The sequence below is a fragment of the Onychomys torridus genome, chromosome 18 (assembly GCF_903995425.1).
Source record: "Onychomys torridus chromosome 18, mOncTor1.1, whole genome shotgun sequence".
Classification (NCBI taxonomy): domain Eukaryota; kingdom Metazoa; phylum Chordata; class Mammalia; order Rodentia; family Cricetidae; genus Onychomys; species Onychomys torridus.
The window spans coordinates 45,636,935-45,660,706 of record NC_050460.1 but is presented as its reverse complement, the minus strand read 5'-3'; the positions used below and the strand labels follow the sequence as shown (position 1 = coordinate 45,660,706).

Genomic DNA, 23,772 nt, shown 5'->3' with positions numbered 1-23,772 from the left:
GTGATCCCACCTCTGTCTTTCTCAGGCTGCCGGGAAGATGGCGGACATTCAGCGTGCTGACCAAAAGCAGCCCACAATCTTTCAAAACAAGAAGCGTGTTCTGCTTGGAGAAACCGGCAAGGAAAAACTCCCCCGGTACTACAGAAACAGCAGTCTAGGCTTCAAGATGCCCAAGGAGGCCATCGAGGGCACCTACATAGACAAAAAATGCCTCTTCACTCAGTCTCCATCCGAGGTCGGATCCTGTCTGGTGTCATGACCAAGATGAAGATGCAGAGGACCATTGTCATCCGCAGGGACTATCTCTGTTATATCCAGAAGTACAGTCCTTTAAGAAGTGCCACAAGAACATGGCCCTGCACCTGTACCCTTGCTTCAGGGATGTACAGATCAGCGACATCGTCACTGTGGGACAGTGCAGGTCCCTGAGTAAGACAGTACGCTTCAATGTGCTCAAGGTCACCAAGGCTGCTGGCACCAAGAAGCAGTTCCAGAAGTTCTAAGGGACTCTGGACAACTCCCCAGAACAAATAAAGTGGGTTTTTAGCTCACAAAAAAAAAAATTGAAGATAAAAAAAAATTGGGTTGGGGATTTAGCTCAGTGGTAAAGCGCTTGCAAGGCCCTGGGTTCGGTCCTTAGCTTAAAAAAAAAAAATCTTATGGAAGAGGGAACTACAAATAGACAGAACTTTGAAACTACACATGAACTCAAAAATCCACAGCATGTGCTGGGGCAATGCCAAAGACCCACTAAGTACAAAACATAAATCAATCAATCAATCAATCAATAATGAATGAATGAATGAATAAATTAATGTGTAAATAAATAAATATAAATAAATAGAATGAATGAATGAATAAATAAATTAACTTTATCAAGGGCTGTATTATTCTATTAATTGTACTCTTTTTTGGGAACAGAAGCCTCTATGCTAAATAGGTTTGGTCAACCCATCAAATAATCTTTTGAAATGCCACAAAGCCTGTACTATGAAACTAAAGACTATATCTCAAAGACTAAGAGTCCTTTGTAAGACTGAAGGGAAAATTAAACAGACTTAACCTTTTTTAAAGGTTGAGTAAGCCCTCTGGTGACTGCTTAGTTACCAATCATTTGCTGAAGCAAAACTTAACAGTCTTTAGGGGAAGACAAGAGAATACAGAATCTCTACAATTGACTCGGCATACTACCAGGTGTGTACAACCAAAACCACTATTCACACAGACAAAAAAAGGTGTTACTCTGACATAAAGCAAAATCAGTCAGTAGAAACAGAATCCAGATAAGTCAGATATCACAGTTAAAATAACAAGGTAGTTGTTGTAAATATGCTCTAAATGGTGACTTTAGAGAGCATCTTCTCCAGTTTATATAATCTTAAACAACCTTTGACAGACACACACACCAAAAAAATTTGCACATAAAGGGGCAAGCCAAAAAGTTTGATTCATTAAAATTAAGAACATTAAAATATCAAAAACTGTTTACTATAGTGGAAAGGAGACATTTTAGTTCTTGACAATTAGCAAACGACTCACACTAGAAGATATAAAAAGTTGTCAGAGAAATGTAAGTTAAAACTGTACTAGACTACACCTGCAAACATTTCATTAAGAACACTGACAGTCAGAATGCAGGGCAAACGGAGCTCCTGTACAGAGTTCATGAGAAACATCAATACGAAAATCCGTTTCAAAAGTTAGCAGTATCACCAGGCAGCCAGGGCTGTGACACAGAGAAACCCTGTCTCAAAAAAATAAAAGTGGGGGGGGGGGCAAAAAAGCAGTATCTGCTAAAGCTAACCTTACGTTCATGACTCATTCCTAGGAGTAAACACAAATGTTTACATTTATGAGCCAAAATTAATGTACATATACATACATACCAATAACATTCATGAAATCAAAGCTGAAACAATTCAAATGTCCATCAGCAATAGAATGGAAAAGTAAATTATTTTTATTCACCAATGGAAAAACTAACCTACCACATGATGAGATCTCAAAGATATATTGAATAATACATTGAGCAAAAGAAGCCAAACTTAAAATTTAACATGCTACATAGTGTCATTTATATAAGATTTTTAAAAAAAAAACTAAAGTAACCTATAGTGGTAGGAGTTGGGATATTGGTTACCTATGAGGTGAGGGTGTGGTAACTGATTGAGGCACAAGGGCTGCTTCTAGGATTTTAGTAATGTTCCGTTGTTGTTGTTGTTGTTGTTGTTGTTGTTGTTTTGCTCTTGGATGTCCTTTTTATATATTTATGTGTACATGTGTGTCTATATGTGTGCATGCACCACATGAATGAAGTACCAACAGAGGACAGAAGAGGTACAAATCCCCTCAAACTGAAGTAACAGGTGGTTGAGAGCTGTCGTGTTGGTACTAGGATTTGAACCTGGGTCCTCTGTAAGAGCATCCAGTGCTCTTAACCACTGAACATTAGTTCATTAGTTCATTCGTTCATTCATTTGTTTTGAGACAGGAAATATGTAGGCTTGACTGGCCCAGAACTCACAATGTAGACCAGCTAGCCTCAAACTTACAGAGACCCATTTGCCTCTGCCTCTCTGCCTCCACCTCTGCCCCTTGAGTGCTGGTATTAAAGGCATGTGCCACCCCACCCCCAGCCCTTAGTAATGTTTTAGTTCTTGATCTGCATGGAGGATACATGAATGTGAGTGCAGCATGTGAAAATATATTGAGGAGGTCCCAATAGGTTATTACCTTTATGAATATATGTTATTCCTCAACACATCACTAAGTAGCATTTATGTGATGGCTTAGAAGTGAGATCTGCAGATTGTAGGGAAGCAGTGGCTATTCAAAGGGAGTGTACATGTGAACAAAGGGGTAAACCATGTAATCTATACATTTAAGTAGTTCTTAGCTAATATCTACATAATTTTGTAAGTAATTATAACTATTTGAATAAAATTTTAGATTTAATTCCTTACTTGTATCCAAGTGTACTAGTACATGGTGAACTGTAGGATCATGAGCATAAGCAGTCTCTACAACATGGACCCTTTTGCTGGATCTCTGTCCTCTATGTATTACCTTTCCTTTTATTATCTACTCCTTGCTCTCTCCGTGTTCCACCTTCTGCAGGCACGTTCTTCAGGGAACACAAATGGTCTCATTTTTTATCATTTTTGACTCATAAGTAAAGCCACTGAAAGCAATAAAAGAGAGGACAGAATCTCCGAAGGAGGCTTAAGCTATTCTAGAATTGTATGAGCTGCTGTCAAAGGTCTTCTTGAAAATTAGTCAATAACCACGTCAATAAAACCACCCTCTACTTCCAATGCTTTCTTCACTTCTCCAAATACCTCACACTCACTAGTTGCTTTCCACTAGACCTTCACATGCCACCAGACAAAGGCCGTTTAATGAAAGAGGGCAGAGACCATTTTAAATATGTTTCCAGCATCACACCAAGTCAGTTAGATCAGAATCCATTCTTCCGTTGTTCCAGCTCCACCACCGAGCTAACATTCCTTCCAAGCTGGGGGCACAATGTTCTCACTGTGGCTCTCTGCTTTCTGTACAGTAGACATTCCCTGGATTCCAGAAATGTGCTACTTCCCCGCTTTCCTCCCACACTAAAGAGGTAGTGGTTCCCTTCCATTTGTCAAAAGAATTAGGGTAAAGCACTTCAACAAGGGTATCTGCTGTATGGGCCACATATGACATGCATGTGAGTGTGTGTGTGTGTGTGTGTGTGTGTGTGTGTGTGTGTGTGTATTTCACATTATAATAAAAAAAAACATGAATCATTTGACTAATCCTAGAACCCTGACCTCTCTGAGAATGTCCTTTTTACTGATAGATGGGTGGATAAAGAAACTGAAATATATGGCATGCCTCCAATTAGTCTGTGTTTTAAAAGGAGAAGTTCCACCATTTGCCACAACCTAAAAATGGAGGATGTTATGCTAAGTGAAGTAAGCCAGACTCAGAAAGGGTTCCAGTGGGGTGGCTCAGCAGGTGAAGTTGGGTTGTCTGGAAAACCAGCACCTGAGTTAGAGTCCCAGACCCCTCAGTGGAAGGCAATAAACAACCCCCAAAAGTTGCCCCCTGAGTTTCACGTGCATGCTATGTGCACACACACACATACTTTCTACATGCACATACAATAATTATTAATAATTAATAAAATAATTTTTAAAGGAAAAAGAAGAGAAAACAAATACAGAGATTACTAGGACAGGGTAAGAAGGTGAGGGCAGTGAGGAGACAGGGTGGTAGGGAGAAGGAGGCAAAGGGCTTAAGGTGTCAAAAGGGCGGGGAGTCGAACTGGAGCCCTAACATACACCAGGACTGCAGTAAATCCCAGGAAGAAACCTTCAGGAACCAGTGTGTCCAGCTGTTTCATCACCACAGGGTGGGAGCGAAGTGTGTAAGGGGAGAGCTGTGCCCTTGTACTTCACTGGAGAAACCATTTTGTGACGTGAATCCCATAACACCATGCTGTGTACCTCAAATCTACACAACAGACAAAGAGCTATGAAACAAAAAACAAAAAAACAAACAAACAAACAAAAAAGCTAAGCATAATCCCCGTATCCTGTATTTGCCCTAAAGTTGACTGTGGCCAGTATGTTTATTTTGATTAGGAAATACTGTTACACACACACACACACACACACACACACACACACACACACACACACACGGTGTCCATGAGGTAGCTCAGGCTGGCTGAGAACTTGCCATCCTTCAACCACAGCCTCCTGAGTACTGAAATCACAGTACCACCTTACCTGGCTCTTGCTGATTTTCTTAAAATTGTACTAGGTATAGGGGAGAAAAAAATATTTAAACAACTTGGACATTTTTAATGAAGCTGAACAAGAACGTTCGACTTTGTTTTCCCTCCCAAAAGAGTTGCAGTGAGGTGATAATCATAAAGTCATCAAATAGTTCTTTTAAAGATATCTTGCAGGGCCAGGCGGTGGTGGTAATCCCAGCACTCGAGAGGCAGAGCCAGGTGGATCTCTATGAGTTCGAGGCCAGCCTGGGCTACCAAGTGAGTTCCAGGAAAGGCGCAAAACTACACAGAGAAACCCTGTCTCGAAAAAAAAACAAAAAACAAAAAAAAAAGATATCTTGCAGGACTAGGAGATAGATCCATGGATATAGTGGTTCCTGAGCAAGCATGAGGACCTGTTCAGATCCCTAGCACCCAAGTGAAAGGGGGAAAAAATACTCTGGGTGTGGCAGTGCATATCTTTAACCCTAGCACTGGAAGGCACTGAAACAAGCAGTTCCCATGGGCTTGATAGGCAGTCAGTCAGTCAAAACGGCAAGGTCCAGATTCAGTGAGAGATCCTGTCTCTAAATAAATAAATAGATGATTGATACATAGATAGGAAGGTAGACAGACAGATGATAGATAGATAGATAATAAATGAGATAGATGATAGATAGATAGATAGATAGATAGATAGATAGATAGATGATAGACAGACAGAACAGAAAAGCAACAGAAGACACTCCAGCATCCATTCACCTCTGACCTTCACATATGCCTGCATAGACAAGAACAATCGAACAAATGCATCCCCCATAGGCACAAATTAGATCTTTTAAATCTTGTTTTAAATACCCTGCACATGAGACTTGTAATCTTCAACGGAGAAAGCTGATTGTTGTGTTATCATAGTAAAAAATATCAAAAGTCAGAATATATGCTTCTATTATATAATATGAGCAAATCACAGCCCGGATTATGTGTGGTTTATACAAAGCATTAGGGAGAAAGAAAAAAAAAAAAAGGCTTGGTAAACCTAAGCTTCTGAACACCGCAAAGTAGAAAACATATTTCTAAGCCCATCAGAGAGGAAATGTCTCCAGACTGTTTATAAAGAACTTTATAATTCATTGTGTTTGGGCGGAGACATCTTCCACTTTGTTAAACCTCTCTGTTTATGGAGAAGCTGCATGTCGTACAGTTGGAGATGGGGAGCTGCACACAGCACATAACCAGAGAAGAGCCAGGGCTGGGACTCCACCTTGGAGCTGTCTAATGAGCCACTCTGCCTCCCACGGCTTGCCCTTGGCAGCTGTGTGCAAGACTAATAAACTGGAGCCTGCAAAACAAAACACTCCCAACATCTACTGCATAACGGAGCCCTCGGGATAGGGTATGCTCCTGACTGGGACGGGATTACTCACCCTCTTTTCGAACTTCCTGGAGCGCAGCTGTGAGCTCTTCCTTCAAAACTGCCGCTTCCTTGGCTATCTTCTCCCCCTTGTCTAACAGATTCCAGGTTGCTTCCTCCACAGAAGCCAGGAGAACTTTGGCTCTCTTTGAACGTCCCTTTTTCCTGTTGGAAGGGTTCTGCGGACAGTTTACAAGTGTGGTAACCTAAGAGTGGATAAACACAAGGAACTTATTAAATGTCCTGTAGGGAGAACCCTAGTCTTGAGATCAAACAGCCCAGAAGAAACAGAATCGAGTCCCAGTGACAACACTCAGTCCAGGGACCGTTGTTATAGCCCCAGAAATCAAGTCGTCCCTTCCAGGGCAGCCACCGGAATCCCCATTGCAGATTAGAAAGGAGAGTCACGGTTATTAAATCTCATCAAGTTTTACTACTGGGTAAAGGCCTGAGAGGGCTATGGGTGTATCAGAAACTTCATTCGGGGAAAAATACATACATTTAATAACGAAGTGGAAATGGGGAAAAACACACTGGTCACATGGCTCAGTGGAGAGGGTACTTGACTGGCAAGCATGAGACCCTAAGCTTGAGTCCTACTGCAACTCATACAGGTAACACCTGTTACCCCAACACTTGGATGGTGGAGGTAGAAAGGTATCAAGAGACTGCAGAGGGAAGAGAAGACGTTCAAGGTCATCGTCCACTATGGAGGCTCAGGGATCATCATGGATGAAGGGGCACAAAGATTGTACAAGACGGAAGGAGTCGGTGTCTGCAGTGAAACATTATCGGCTGGATAGAACAGGCCGTTGCACACACAGGCCGTTGCACACATGAACTTAGAGCAGTTGTGACTACAAACACAAGCCTGTGCAAGATCACGTTAGACGAAAATCCCAGCATTGGGTGGGGAGGGGCTCAGGAAGTAGTGACCCTAGTTGATGAACTATTAGCAACTGATGGGTGGTGGGAGAAAGAGAGTCAGTTTTCTTCAGAAATTCGGGCCCTAAGAGGTTAGCCATACTCCCGATTGATGGTCCTACCCGCATTCATGTGTAGGTATCACTAAGTGAACTCAATGGGTTTGTTTGTTTTTAAGATTTATTTATTTATTTATTATGTATACAGCATGTATGACCAGAAGAGGGCACCAGATCTCATTACAGATGGTTGTGAGTCACCATGTGGTTGCTGGGAATTGAACTCAGGACCTCTGGAAGAGCAGTCAGTGCTCTTAACCACTGAGGCATCTCTCCAGCCCCTCGATGGGTTTTTTAAAAAAAGAGAGCTCACATAGAGTTAGGAGGGAAAAGTGGTGGGAGAGGAGTTGGAGAGGAGGGGATGGGGGTTAGATTTGATCGAAACATTATATGTGTGCATGAAATTCTCAATTTAAAAAGGGAAAAATACATTTAGAAACCAAAGTTCATACTATTACTTTATGAAAAATATCCATTGCTTCCATTTCTTAATTAAACCTTGGATCCCAGAAGAAATTCTGGGATAAAACTTTTATAAAGCAGAAAAATCATTTGTATCCAGCATATGAATTAGGCTCCTATTGAGACAGGGGCTCCAATGGTAGGGCAGTGAGATGCCACCTACGTTAATTAGCTAGACTGGCTCTTTCTACAACGTACACACATATCAACCACCATTGTACCTCATAAATATACACATTTACTTGCCAACTAGAAACAGGTAAATAGAGTCAGTGAGCTGGGTAAAACCACTGAGTATGCCCAATGACCTGTGTTCCATCCTTGGAGTCAAAATAGAAGGAGGGTACTAATGCCTAATAGTTGTCCTCTGGCCTCCACAAGCATGCTCAGCACATGTGCCCACACATATTATACATATGTACATACATACACATACACTAACAATAAATAAAATTTAAAAGTAAGGGGCTGACTATGAAAATCAATGTGGCAGTGCCTCAGGGAGCCAGGAATAGATCTACCTCAAGATCCAGCTCTACCACTCTTGAGCACTGCGTGAATTGAAACCCATGCCTGACACTGCTCTGGTTAGGCCATGGGCTTACAAGAAAACCAAATACTACTCTGTTCAAGAAATATAGCAGTAAAATGATTCTCAATGGCATTCTGCTATTCCCCATATATCAGTGCCTAGCTCCACCATCATCAGAGAAGCTTCCTCTTACAGTAGATGGGAACTAACACAGAGACCCACCCACTATGGGACAATGTACAGAGAGTGAGAGACTTTGGAATACTCAGTCCTGAATGGAATGTCTTCATCAACCCATTCCCCTCAGAGCTCAGGGAGCTATGTGGAACAGGAAGCAGAAAGATTGATTAAGAACCAGAGATGATGGAAACAGTATCATCTTCCAAACACAACAGGACTGGTGCACTATGAAGTCACAGAGACTGTGGCAAGACACACAGGGTCTGCACAACAGATTCAAGCCACATGGGCTCCCACTGCTAAGAGGAGAATGTGGACATGGTTTCCCACCCCTAACCAGGAAAGGAAACAATTCTCTCCAGTAGAGTCTCACTAGGTACATAAACCATGTTTAAGGGTAGGCCTCAGGCCCAGCAGTAGATGACCAATACAAAAATGAATTCAAGGGTATGTTTTTAGACTTTTTGTCCCATATTGCTTTGTTTGGGCATTTTTTTTTTGTCTTACTAGTCTTTTGCTTATGTATTATGATTTCCAATTTTGTGTATTCATGGGTTGCTTGTATGTGTGTGTGTTTCTTGTGTTTTTTTCTTTTTTTTAATTCTGGTTTGTTTGATTTTTTTGTTTGTTTGTTTTCTAGAGAGAGAAAGAAAGGAAGGAAGGAGGGAGGGAGGGAAAGAAGGCAAGAAAGAAGAAAGAGTGGGTGTGGAACTGTGTGGGTAGGGAGGTAGGGAGGATCTGGGAGGAGTTGGGGGAGGAGAAACCATGTTCAGAATATATTATATAAAAAATTAATAGAAAAAAAAATAAGGGACTGGAAAGATGGCTCAAGGCTTAAGAGTATGTACTACTCTTCCAAGGACCCAAATTCAGTTCTTAACACCTGCTTTGGGTGGCTCACAACTGCCTGTAACTCCAGCTCCAGAGGATCCAACGCCCTCTTCTGGCCTCCAAGGGCACTGCACTCATATGTACATACCCACACAGAGATAAACACATAGACACTGAATTTTAAATTAAAGAAAAAAAACTTCTTAAAAATAAACATTTTTTTAAAAAAATCAAGAAATCTAGGCCCTGAAAACTGTGTACCATATCTTTCTAAACTTATATTTTTGGGGGGTAGGGGTCATGCATGTGAAGGTCCAACAATAATTTATAAAAGTTGGTCCTTTCCTTTCACCATGTGAGTCTCGGGGATAGAACTAAAGTTGTCAAGCTTGACAGCAAATGCCTTTACCTACTGATCCAACTTACTACTCCTGTGTTCCACATCTTTCACAATAGGATAGGCCACTCCCTCCAGGCTCTGCAGCCCATAGAGATTTTGCCTACTGACTGTTAGTAGAACAACTGATTTTTCTTTGGCTTGGAGCCATTGTTTATCTAAGAACTAAGAATTTACAAGCAATGGGGATGAAAATAATTTTTTTTCTAAACTATTCTCTCTTTTCTAACTATTTCCTGTTTTATTCTGATTTATTTTATTCCTGTATACATAACCAACAATGAAATATCTTGGAACAAGTCTGTGTTTCCTTACTATGAAAATAAGAACAGAGGCTGGGGATATAGTTCAGTCACTTGTCTAGCATGTACCATGGCCCCCACACAACTGACTACCTAAAATCCAGCCTTCAGATGGATTACAGGTAGTCAACACCTGTAATCCCATAACAGTTCAAAATTCAAGTCCATCCTCAACTGTATAGCCAGTTGGAGGCTTGAGATCTTATCTCAGGAAGAGAGAAAGAGTGGAGAAGGAGGAGGACAAGGAGGGAGGAAATCCCATTTATCCAGTAAGACTGTGAACTGGTTAAGTAAGGTCCAGTGCTTTTAAAATTCACAAGACACATTGCAGATTTTCCAGTCTGTGCACAATGGAGATAAGAAAAATTAGACACAACAATCCCTGTCACGGGTGCTTTCTTTGGATCTAATCTTACCTTCCTCCGGGGGCCTCCACCTCCCAACCGAGTGTGATGTAGGCTGTTCACAGCACACTGGACTGCTTTACCAACAGCTAAGGGGTATCATAGGCAAATGACAAAAAGCCTGTTGTATCACAGGTGATGCTTTCACAAACACCAAAGAGCAAATATCTCTGCTCCTATTTACAGAGCTAAAAGGTATTTGTCTAGATTAACACCCAGTTTAAAACTTCTGTTTGACGTGAAGAATGAGTGTCTTGTCGAGAAGGCTCCTTCCCTCCAGCTTTCAAGTGCACAGTTCACGCTTTTTCCTCCGGCACAATCTTCCACTACTGTCTGAATCCTCTGAGCACCAAATGCTTCCCACCAAATACCCTAACCTTTGAAATTAAAATGAGCATTCTGGAAATGCTTTGTTCTTTATAGTAAATGCCACAGAAGTGGAAAAATGTGAACAGGAACATTGTATAAGAGCATGATGCTTATTTTTTTTAAAAAAGCAATTGCAGCTTGTAAGCTGTTCACTTGTATAAGTAGTTTGAACCTAAATCATCTTTTTAAGCACCCCAATATAGTTATTTAATATCAGCTAAAGTTAAGTGACATTTCCAATGATTCATTTTTACCTTAGGAAGTAAATAGGCTTGGCAATCCTGTTCGGAAAGAGAAGACAGCTGAACTTATTTTTTCACCTCAGTTCACCTAAGGGCTGACACCTACTCCCATCAGGGACTGTGACTCACCACAGCAGATGTGTCTCACCAAGGAGGTGGGGGGTGCATGTGTTATTTGAAAAGGTCTCCCATCTCCGAAGGAATACCAGAAACCAGTAAAATTAACTTCGAAATATTCTGTAAAATGATTGCTGTTTCTTCACTTTCCTTTACAGTACAAAGAGCTATTTCTATAAAGAATAGAAAACTTGGGGTTGAACCTGTAGCAGAGATGATTCCTACAGAATCCAGTGTATTTTATCACCTGTATACTTTGTCACAAATGCACAACCTCGCCTCTCTCCACCACCACCCCGGTTTTTTGTTTTGTTTTGTTTTTTAATTTTAGAAGATTTTTAAACATGGGAAATCTCCAGGCTTGCAGCTTTATTGAGTAAACATGGGTTTGTTCACTTCTTTTAGTCTGTACCCCTGTGCTTTTCTATAACAACACCTTCACCAAAGATAGAAGGAAAATGAATTACACAGATGTATTAGAATGTCATAATTAAGCCCATTATTGTATACAATTAGTATATGCTTATAAATAATAATAATAATAAACCAGGTCTGGTGGCACAACACTGTATTCCAACCTACTTGGGAGGCTGAGACAGGAAGATCATGAGTTCAAGGCCTGTCTGGGCTAAAACCTGATTTCAAGAATAGCCTGAGCAACTTAGCAAGACCCAGACTCAAATAAATAAATAAATTTCATATATATATGTATATATTTAAAAAGCAGGGAGTTGGGTGTAGTTCAATAGTAGGATACTTGCCTAGAATGTGCAAGGCCCTGGGGCTGATCACTAATAATGCAAATAGTTACATAATAATAAAAGACACAGGAAGAAGGCCTCCTCTCATTGAAATAGTCTTAAGTTAGCAGACTCAAATAATATGTAAAGAAGAAATTCCTACCTTATTAATTCTGGAAGTCTAACATGTCATGTAACTAAACAAATCCTAAGTGGTGTGCAATCACTGTACGTTGAATGTTAGAGTTCAAAGGAATAGTTTGTATAATCTTTCCTACATCAGGTATGGGGAGGGGGGCTGTCTCCTTGAACAGTGCACTGGACTCTAATTCAGATGGACTTCTTCTCTAGATGCTTCAAAGACACTGCAGATTACATTGGTATGCTCAGTGAACCAGCCCCTTACTCGCCCTTGTTGAGAGCCAGGCTAGCACACACTATGAGCACTACGGAATACAATGGGCGCTTATGGTTTCATCTTGTTTGGGACACGGATGTGACCATTGCTTTGGCTCCTGGCTCCTTGACACTTTGCTCCACAGAAGGTTTTATAATGTCAGCTTGGGTAGCACATTTCTATTCTATATTCGTGTTCTTTCCCAATTGAACTCTGGTTTTTTTCTCTTCACACTCTGCTATCGCCGTGGTATTAAAAGGCTGCGTTAACAGCGATCTCTTTCCTTGTTGATGAGATAAAAATGCTTTGAATTTTTAACCTTCCTGCAGTAGCTCACAGGAGCCTTCGGGGCTACTTTCGTTCCTTCCTTTCAGTTCATTGTAATTTATGAAATAGGATACAAAGCATTTAAGCCGTGTTAATTCGCTTTAAATTTGTCCGGGTTTTGGAACAGATCAGAAAAGTAGAAAAGAAATGACTAACTTTTCTATAAATTTGCCTGTCAAAAAGTCTCCCCGGACTTGTTGCGGGGGCTGGGAGCGGGGGCAGCTCTCCCTCAAGCCCCTGACAACTGTATCTGCTCTTCACTTCCTTCCAAAACCAAGCCAGGCTGACCCTGCAAGGCTGAAGGATTGTGAGCCTCTAAATTAACATGCAACGGCCTCCCCAAATCAACCACCAGCTTCTTTCAGCTCATTTCAAGGCAATAAACATTTATTGAGCACATACTGTGTTGGAAACAGTACTGTGGGGACTTAAGAGATAAAAAAATGAATAAGCGCCAAGATGGTAATGTGGGCAGCACAGGAGCGGCTGTACCGTGGCAGGAGGAGCAAATAGCTGACACTTCCATAAGTACAGAGAAAGCTCTGCAGAGCCGCAAACAGCCACAAAGATGAAATGGACCTTCTAAGAAGAGCCCCGAAGGACACGTGGCTTCCCACCAGAAAATATAGGGGTATACCAGTTGGTCCTCAACTAGGGGCTGGACTCTGGGTGGGAGATAGAAAAAAACAAAAAAATTCGGTCTGGATTCTCACCTCAGATATCAAGTAGAAAAGAAACTAAAAAGCAGGAAAAGAATTGAATGAACATAGTTCTCTTGGGAGGATGAAGGAGGGAGAGGCTTTAGCTTGTTTGTGGTGGTGGAACATGAGCTTCTGGTTTAGATGGTGTAGATATAATGGTCTTGTTAAATAAGAAACACAGAGCCAATTGCAGAGTTAAAAACCAAGAGGTCAGAGCAATAGCTGAGAGCTATAAGCCTTACCCTTCACGGCGGTTCCTGTCCTTCCCTCCAAAACTGCCTATCTGCAGTTGCATGTAGCTACTACAAGATGGGGGGAGAATGTGTGCATGACCGAAGGGTGTGTGTAAGTCAGTCTGTGGCCTGATTAACCCTACCTCTGTTCTGGTACTGCAAGGTGATTTCTCAGATGCCTTCATCATTTAAGGAAATAATTTAGTTCTCATGACATAATTTGTACTATTTAGGGGTACACTATAATGTAATACAGCCATCATAATAATAAAACAAATATATGTATAATAACACATTGTAGCTTTTATATAAATCATCACTTATGTGTGTGTTTCTAAACCAGTTCCCCTAACCAGTATGACAGAAAAGCAAATTTTTAGAAATTCTGAATAACTAACTCCTCCATGCACAATTTATCTGGGGTTTGAGCAGTTCAAAATTATCCAGAAGCAAATGTCTTTTACATTGAAGGGAGAGGGGGCGTCACAAGATTGTACATGGCTTATTTTCAGGAGCTGGCATGTTTTTATTATTACTTATTTTACTGGTTTTTAGTCTCTTAAATCCTCGTTATTAGTTCATTTGCTAGGGATACTATAACCAAATGCTACAGATTGAGAAGCTTAAACAACAGAATTTTATTTTCTCATAATTCTAGGTGCCAGGAGTCAAGAAAGTTTGCCTCTATCTGAAACTATTCCTTGGTTTCCAGATGACCAGCTTCTAACCATGTCCTCACACACATACACACATACCGTGGCTCACAAGAGGAGCCAGAAGACAGCTTTGTGGAGTTGGTCCTCTCCTTCCAGGTTCTGAGGATTGAGCTCAGATGCCATGCTTGTGCAAAAAACCCTTATGTGTATGGTAATGGTGACCTTTGAGGAAACGTCATTGGTCTGCAGAGAGTTCTAGAGCAGCCATTCCATAGAAGTGCAAAGGTCATCCCACTAATCCAAAGGCCCAGTCTCTTACCACAAAAACACATAAACAAGACACACCCCAACCATCTATTTCTGATCATTTTATGTAAGGGACAGAGTACCTACCAAAAGACACTGTTGAAATCATAGAATCACACCATTTTACCATCTTACTAGCTGAATAATTTATCCCATCCCAATGGGCAGGTGCTGATGAGGAAGGTCAGAACTTACGATATAGAAACAGAAGTATCCTGTGGGCAAATTTGTAATCCCCACAAGCATCAAAAAGAACGGCTACATTAAATGTTTATAGCTGCTGTAAGATGGATTCTCACTTCAGAAATATTAAAAATGCAAGATGGAAAATGTAGGAGATGTGTCTAACCAGAACAAAAAAACGGTATCTTATGAATCCAAGCTGGGAATACAAATTGTTCCCTTTAAGAGCAAAAACCCATCTATAGGCTGGAGAGTTGGCTCATAAGAACATTTGCTGCTCTTCCCAAGGACCTGAGTTTGGATCCCACACCAGCCAGCTCACAACCACTTTGTCATTCCAGCCCCAAGGGACCTGACAACCTCTTCTGGATTCCACAGGCACCTGCACTCATGTGTACAAATACACATACACAACGTTTTTTAATGAAATAAATCTTAAAAATCTACAAAATCGCAAATCACATTTAGTAAGCTTTTACTCACAATGTTCACTTTCATGGCTAGATATCATATATTTTTTTCAATTATAAGGTTAGAAAAACATAAATGAGGCATGGTTTTAGGGCAAGCCTTGGGTCTAGAGGAAGAGTCATGCTCGCCACTGGCCGATACAACAGCCAGCTCAGCAATTCCTACGTTGTGATCACCGGGGAGCTTTCAAAGTGCTTGGCCCTACTCCCTGAGACTCTTGATTTAACTAGCTTTGTGTGAGGCCTGAGTATCGGGATTTTTTAAAGCTCCCCAAATGATTTTAATGTGCAATGAAGGTTGAAAACCACTGGGCTAACAGAGTCCTCAACAGTAACAGGAATTTTCGGAATTGCCTACCCAGCACTCTTCTCCAACTGAGGCTTTTGTGTCTCTCATAGGGTTTGGCCACAAACCACTGCACCATGATTTGTATCCCATGAGGCTTTCAACTGACTGTGAGACAGCACCCGTCCCTTACATTTCCTCATGCGGTGAGTACAGAGTATCTCAGCAAGAAATCGATCTGTCTCCAATAGGGCCCTGAAAACTATCCCTGGAGAAAAGTCTGAACACTGGCTTATTTCTGGCAATAAGAAATTTGTAGTCTCAAGCCAGGCCCACTTGTTTATATATTGTCTATGGCTGCCTTCCTACTATAAAGGCATCATAATCGCAACAGATTAGCTATCAAATCTGAAGCTATTCACTATCTGGGGCCTATACAAAAAAAAAAAAAAAAAAAAAAATGAAGATTGCCATCATTGGTCTAAAGTCATGGAGGTTTCAAATTTCAGGCTATCTCCAGAGACTGCCAGAAGGGTCTATGAAGGATTGAGTCACATCTCAGGCAGAGTAAATGACCACAGCTTCAGAGATGAGGACTTTTTTTTTTTTATCATTTCCCCAAGATAACCATGATTATTCCCTTGCATCTACTAATGAGCAGGTGGATCGTGTTTATCAGTTTCTAACACCTGGCTGCCTATAAAATCACTTTATAAGTGGGGAGAGGCCACATTTCAAAGCCAAGTTCAGTGTGCAATCTATGAATCCACAGAGGGGAAGACGAGCTGTTATGGAAAGACAGTAACATTAGCAGTGGTACCAAATGTTGTGAGACACACTTATCATCACAGCACCCAAAAGGCTGACCAAGGCTGACAACAATATTGGAGCAAGTGGGAAAATACCAGAGTCTGATTTAACAAAGAAAGAAAGAAAGAAAGAAAGAAAGAAAGAAAGAAAGAAAGAAAGAAAGAAAGAAAGAAAGAAAGAAAGAGAGAAAAAGAGCGGGTCTGGGGGACATCGTGGACCTTCTGATACACTTGCCATCTGTGCTCTAGCTGGATTCTACAGTATTTTAATCAGCTAACTACTGGCCTTTCTTAGTCTTATTTTCATTCTAAAAGCAGCTTCCTGTTTTCTGAACTGTTTGTTTCTCAAGAAACGCTCTAGACTAGCAACTTTCCCGTGGGAGCAGTTTCCTGGCAGTAAAAGATTCAGAAGTTGAGAAAGTCACTGTATTAGATATCACCTCAGCTATTCTGAATCACCTTCAACTTTCAAACATTGTGGAGGCCGACTAACTTCATTTCTTCGTCCTGCCGTAAAAATAATATCGTTATACTTATTAAGCATCAAGCCTGTAAGTATTTCAAAAGCATTTAAATTTGCTAACTTTTAAGATTGTACATTACCATCAAAAATCCAGTCTTTGCTTAGGCATGTATTACTCTACAAGAACGTTATATGTGCACAGGACTGTCTGCAGGGCTTCCTTTGAACCTGTGAGGGGAATCGTGGTATCCGGTCTATTGATGGGGTAATCAGCAAGGGCACACATAGGAGGCTTATAGAGAACATCAAAGAAGCCCTTCTGCTTTCCTTTCTGCTGCTGTGCTGTGCCAACACTCTGACCAAAAACAACTCAGGGAGAAAAGGCTTTTATTTGACTTATGGTCACAGTCCATCATTGACAGAAGTTGAGTCAGGAACTCAAGCAGGAACTTGAAGCAGAATCCATGGAGGGACGCTGCTTGCTGGCTTGCTCCACGATTGGCTCAGGGGCCCGTGCTTAGCTAGCTTTCTCAGACGGCCCAGGACACCTGCCTGCGAATGGTAGGGCCCATAATGGGTTGGGCCCTCCAGTGTCAGTTAATGATCAAGACAAACCCGCTGTAGACATGCCCAAAGGCCGGATGTGACCTGGGCAGTTCCTCAATAGGCTTTCCCCTCCAATGAGGCTAGTTGGCGTCAGATTGACAAAACTAGAACCCAGTTATAAGCAAATGACAGCGTTCATTCAATACGGTAATGATGACGATCACAGACAGTCATTTCTTTTTCTGAAAGAGATAAGGGCAATGCTGTTCTTGGAGACTAAGAACCCAAAGGTTGCAGAGGTCCTTCTCTGCTACCCAGAAGCCAATCAGGTCAGTTTGTAGAAGGCAGGAAATGGACTCTTTGGGCCTCTTGCTGCTATTTGTATAAACGGATGTATGTGACTGCTTATATATATAAACTGATGTATGTGGCTGCTTATATACCTAAATGCTTTCCTTTGTTTCTTTCCTTTTTCTCTTTCTCTCTTCCTTTGTTTGGGTTTGGGACTCAAAGAAAAGAAAATGAAATTTTGCTGAATTGATGTACAGCCGAGTTCTCCCTAAGATGGCTGGGAGAAATTAAAAACATAGTATTTAGAGGAGCTGTCACTGTCACTGCTCATGTCTCCCCTTGTGGTGGTTTGAATGATAATGCCCCCCATGGGCTCATAGATTTGAATACCAGTTAAAGTAGAAATGTTTGGGAAGGGTTAGAGGGTGTGGCCTTGTTGGAAGAGGTGTGTCACTGGGGTGGACTTTTGAGGTTTCAAAAGACTAGTGGGATTCTCATTGTGTTTCTCTCTACCTCACGACTGGGGATCAAAATGTGAGCCCTCGGGGTTGAGGAGCTCAGTGATAGAGCGCTTGCCTAGCAAGTGCAAGGCCCTGGGTTCGATCCTCAGCTCCAAAAAAAAATAAAAAATAAAAAATAATTTTAAAAAGATATGAGCCCTCAGCTGTTCCTTTGCTCCACCTTCATAAACTCTAACCCTCTGAAACTAAGTCAAATTAAATGTTTTCTTTTATAAGTTACCTTGGCCATGGTGTTTTATCACAGAAATATAACAGTAACTAAAACACTCTATCTTTCTCAGTACTGCATGGGATATGACTGCATTATCTATGTATCCACTGCTTAGCTCTACAAATACAATCACCTCCCAAAGAAAGGATGGTGGAGGAGTTAAGAACATATCACAAGATATACCAAACTAGTAGATCGGTTTTTAAAGCTGAAATCATTTAATGAGCTTGCCTTCAGAAAGGGGCGGATGACCTGATTTTTCTATGTGTAGCATGTTGTAAAGATTATTTAGGAAAGGATTTCCCCTTCATGTATCAAGGCTGCAAAGCCACCTTAAACACTCAAGTCTGGAACCTGGGCCAGCAATGAGCCTGAATAGACAAATTCCTTGTGTGTGTGTGTGTGTGTGTGTGTGTGTGTGTGTGTGTGTGTGTGTGTGTGTGCTGTGAAGACCAGAAAAGACCACTGGATCCTCTGGAACTGGCGTTAGAGACAGTTGTGAGCTCGCTGCTTGACCTTCCATCTGGGAACAGAACTAAGGCCCTCTGCAAGAGCAGCAAGTGTTCTTAACCACTGAGCCGTCCCTCCAACTCTGCAGGAAGCAACTAGCTTCTTAGATCCCTGCTGCCATCTATACCTTAAAAATATCCTAGAGTTTACCAGCATGGCTCAGATATTCATTTAAATCTTCCATTCTTTCATAAATTTATTGGTGTCTATATAAAAAGTGGCAAAGCATTACACGTTGGCACTGTCTTCAGACCTCACTCTTGTGAAGATCCTCCTGAATATGTGACATCAATAAAATGTTTTGCTCATCTCATATTAATCATTTCTGATATTGACTGGTTTCCTAGACCCACCCAAAGAGCCCACATAACAGCTCATGGGCAGGAGATCTCACCTGAACGATGGTGGTTGATTCTGCCCTGCCCAGGCCTCCTGGCCTGGGACCAACAATAATAGGACCAACTAATGATCATCCGCCAGAGGCTAAGGAGCTTCTCAAAAACCTGTAAGTTGTCCCTCGGTTTCCCCACCCCAGATAAAGTAAGATATGACTAGGGAAAAAAAATGGCTTGGGTGAGGATGGAGACTTAACAAAAGGAGGCAATGAGAAAGCAATAGTTTGGGGTGTTGTTGTCCTCTGAGCACTGGGCAAGACTGCACATCCAGCATTCACTTTGGCCATCATAGTTGCTTTGATAAAAATGGTAGAAGTAGAAGTAACATATGTGACATTTGGACATGTCATGGCTCCTTTTCATGGTTCATCCTGTCCTCTTCCCTTTGTCAACAATGAAGATGAACTCTGTCCTCGTCTAGGTCCCTGAGTACTGGTATTGTCCTGTTCCTCTTGTCGACAATGAAAATTAACTCTGTCTAAGCCTAGGTCCCTGAGTACTGGTCTTGATCAGAGGCCCCAGCTAACTCACAATAAATTTGTATCTTCAACATGAAATGAATTGTTATTAAGCCGCTGAGATTTTAGGGTTGTCTCAGCATAACCTTGCTTGTGCTAACTCATGCAGGAATCACAAGATATTCCTAGGCTTGACCAATGGCTATTGTTATAGAACTTTTAAAAAGCTATCTGTAGCATGAATCTTAACAGGTCTTATTAATACAAAACAAACCTGGAGCCAGGGTGTAGGGGTGAATGCTGGAAGATCAGAGAAGCAGAACAAGCCACAGCTTCCTCACCTTGCCAGTTCCTCAGCTGATCCTGTTTCCTCAGACTGGAAGCCTCTGAGTCCTCATCCAGAATGAATCTCAGCTGAACTGTTGCTCAAAAGCCTAAAATCTTAACCAGTGTCTAGTTCCTCATTCTCACACCTTAAATACCTTTCTGCTTTCTGCCCTCAGTTCCTGGGATTAAAGTCGTGAGTCCCCATGCCTAGCTGTCTCCAGTGTGGCCTCTGGAATGCTAGGATTAAAGGTGTGAGTGCCACTATTTTCTGGTCTCTATGTCTGTCTAGTGACTGTTCTGTTCTCTGACCCCAGATAAGTTTATTAGGGTGCACAATATTTTGGGGAACTCCCATAAAAATACAGGTAGGGGGCTAGAGAGATGGCTCAGTGGTTTAAGAGCACTTGCTGCTCTTACAAAGAGGGTCTGGGTTCGGTTCCTAGCACCTACATGGTGGTTCATAACCACCTACAGCGTCTATTACAGGGGGAGGGGGGGGCTGTCTCATGTCCTTCTTCTGACCTCTGTAGGTACCATGCACCCACATGGCATAAATACATACATGCAGGCAAAACACTCATACATACATAGACATGCAGATGTGTAGATATTTAGGAAATGGTATGGAAGTTGAAATAACACAGAGCCATGAGCTACACAAGAGTTAGTAATGAGAGCCAGAAAAATCACGTTCATTACTGTTGCTCTAATCCTGTATTTACCTCTTTAAAATGTGAAATATATTTATATCATAAAATACATCTGAATTTTGCCAAAAAAAAATCTTTATAACACCTTATAAAGGGATTGATTATTTTATTTTAAGAGATTTTGAGACTATTCCTTTAACTCACATTCAACATGGATCTGACACACAGAAAATTATATTTTGTGGTAAATAAGATTATTGATGGACCCATTACCTAATGACTACAGCACGATCTAGCATTTTATGTCCCCCTTCAGAGAGGCAGCACAGAGGTGTAAACTCCTTGAAGCACAGTTCTGCATAAATAGACTTTCTGCACTCCGCTGCCACATTCAGATCTGGAAAGTGATAAAATGCAGATGCCTACAGTTGCAATCATAAAAACGTAATTGCTGAGAAAAAAATTATTTCTGACCCATTGGAGGAATTTATTGCAAAGGGATGCGCTGTGTAAGTTATCATACTGAGAAAATGAAATCGAATGATTGAAATATATCCCAGGCTGAGCCTCCCTGCAAAATGATCTAGTGATTTACCTGTGCTCAAGAGAAAGAAAAAAAAAAGATTAAAGATAAATCAGGTTTGGTAGGGAAGATTCTGACTACTGTAAAAAAAAAAAAAAAAGAGCAGAATAAAGATTTATGCATAAATGAATTAAGAACTTGGGGTGACAGCATAGTTAGTATCTATGACCACTCACCCCAAAAATTAAACTGTAGTCTTGATTTTGAATTATGTGCCAAGATAAGTAATTCCTGAGCAAAAGAATTTGACACAAAGATAAACAATGAGGAAACGTGAGACCTTTGCAATGGGGTTACTAAACTGGTTACTTTAGCGTAGAGGAGACGCGGTTCCATTCAAACACATTTAGCATGATCAGTACTGTATCATCTACTGGTATGAACCATTCAACTATTCAAACCAGGAACTCTCTGGAATTCCTGGATAAGGACAGGACCTAAGAGTCTATTGGTAAAGAAATCAATAAAATTTGATATATATTTACGTGAATATTATTAAGTTGTTTTAGGAAAGGGAATTCTTACCATCTGACAACATGAATGGACCTGGAGATTCTTATCCTAAATAATATTTCCATTATTACAGTAAATAATGTCTACAGGCACAAAAGGAAAGTACAATACAATCTCACATAGATGAAATCACAGAATAGCATAAAACAGTGGTTTTCAGGGTCTTAGAGATGGGAGCTATGGGAAATGGGAAGTTTGGTCAAAGGATACAAATTTTCAGTCATATGATGATTTAAGTTCTGGAAATCTAATTTCTGAATAGAATGGTAACTATAGTTTAACAACATTGTTTAATGTACTTGAAATTTAATGAAACAAATATACGGTTTAGATATGCTTTAAATGTCTTTGCTACATAAATACAAAACAGTACTTGTGGACAGTGATGAATCTATTCATTAATTTGGCTGTGGTGGTCATTATATAAAGCACATATATAGATGAGTACATAATTCTATCAGTTAAATGTTTTAAGTAAAAACTAAACATTCTGGAGAAAAATGATATATCTAGCACAATGTTACCCAGGAGGGGGAAAAATCAATCCTATTGAAATTTAAAGAAATTATTTGTGTGGACAAATGATATAGGACAAAATTGACAAATGAGATGCTGGAAAGATGGCTCGATGGCTAAAAGCACTTGCTGCTTTTACAGAGGACCCAGATTTTGAGTCCCAGCACCCATATTAGGTGGCTCACAACCACCAGCAATTCCAGGCCTAGGGGATCCACCACCTTTTGTGACCCTGAAGGCATCTGCACACTCCAGGCTTACACACACACACACACACACACACACACACACACACACACACACATTCATTATATATTCATAAAAATAAGTAATTTTTAAGTGACAGGACTTTTAGAGGCCAAGCATAAAGTCCTATAAGGCCAGTTATTTTAAGATATTAATTATTAGACTTTAAAATACATTGGGATTTTACAAGAAAAACCCTATGATAATGAAAACCAAGTGTGTGTCCAGATAATTCTGTTGTGCTAGGACTCTGCTTTATGAGGAAGTTCTTACACACAGTAGCTAGTCCATAAATTATTAAAATTTGTAATTTCATATGAGTCGAATATTGCTACGACCTATAAAAAATGTTCAGCTGGGGCATTGGCAAAGTGATATGCTGAGCCTCTTTTAAGAAATCAATAAACATTTGAAAGCCAACAATGAGCAAAAAAGATAAAGTTAGCTTTGCATTAGCATGTGACAGAGAACTATCACAGAACAGGTTCTGGGTTACCTCCTTCCCTCATCTCATCTGCTGCTGTTCAGGGAAATCCCACGCCCAGGTGCCACATCAAAAGCGCCTCACATTAACATAATTGCACTTTTTAGGAGAGGTTTATTTTTTTCCAATCAAATAAAATTCTTTCAGATCATTTTTGCCCTTTTAACTTCCTAGGCAGAATCAATACCATTTAGAGAGATGGTTATGGTAGCTTTAGCACAGTCTAATACACACACACACAGTTGTGACCACTGTATCTTTTCATGTGAATTCCTATGGACTGATATGGCAAGGTACTTGACCAAAACATCTACTACTTTTTGTTCATACATAAAGGGTAGTTTCTAATAGGATATGACGCTGCATTCTGGTGATGCCAGCACAGGAACCCCCAACTGAGGCAAAGGTATTGAGGTTAGCCTGGACTACATGGGGCAACTCTGTCTCAAAAACCAAATAAAATGCAGTTTCTCCACTCATAACAATATGGCAGCGCCGGGTGGTGGTGGCACATGCCTTTAGTCCCAGCACTTGGGAGGCAGAGTCAGGTGGATCTCTGTGAGTCCGAGGCCAGCCTGGGTTACCAAGTGAGTTCCAGGAATGGTGCAAAGCTACACAGAGAAACCCTGTCTCGGAGGGAAAAAAAAATATATGGCAGCATCCTTTATGATTATCAAGTTCTAAGTGACCAATTCCAATGTCACATTGTCATGGAAAAAATAGGCAGTGACATTAAATACTTACCATTCAGCCACCTCCAAAGTCGTTTTTTCTACTCCCACCCCCTTGTAAGTGCACAGGAATGGTGAAGGTTAGTTTTTGGTCAAATTGACTAAGCCAAGGTCATTTGAGAAAAAGGATCTCAATTAAGAAAATGCTTCCATCAGAAATTCCTGTAGGCAAGTCTTTGGGGACATTTTTTTTTTAGTGGATGGCTGATGTGGGAGGGCTCAGCTCA

The 23,772-nt window shown here is 40.8% G+C and overlaps 1 protein-coding gene and 1 pseudogene across 1 annotated transcript in view; one reads left to right on the top strand and one right to left on the bottom strand.

Annotated features, from left to right (window-relative positions):
* Ctnna3 (catenin alpha 3) overlaps positions 1-23,772 on the bottom strand; it is a 1,414,880-nt gene that overhangs the window by 1,384,878 nt on the left and 6,230 nt on the right. Inside the window, exon 3 of the mRNA XM_036167773.1 lies at positions 6,187-6,379. Coding sequence (XP_036023666.1) covers positions 6,187-6,379 — 193 coding nt within the window. The remainder of the gene's footprint in view (positions 1-6,186; positions 6,380-23,772) is intronic.
* LOC118569659 lies at positions 38-503 on the top strand (annotated as a pseudogene).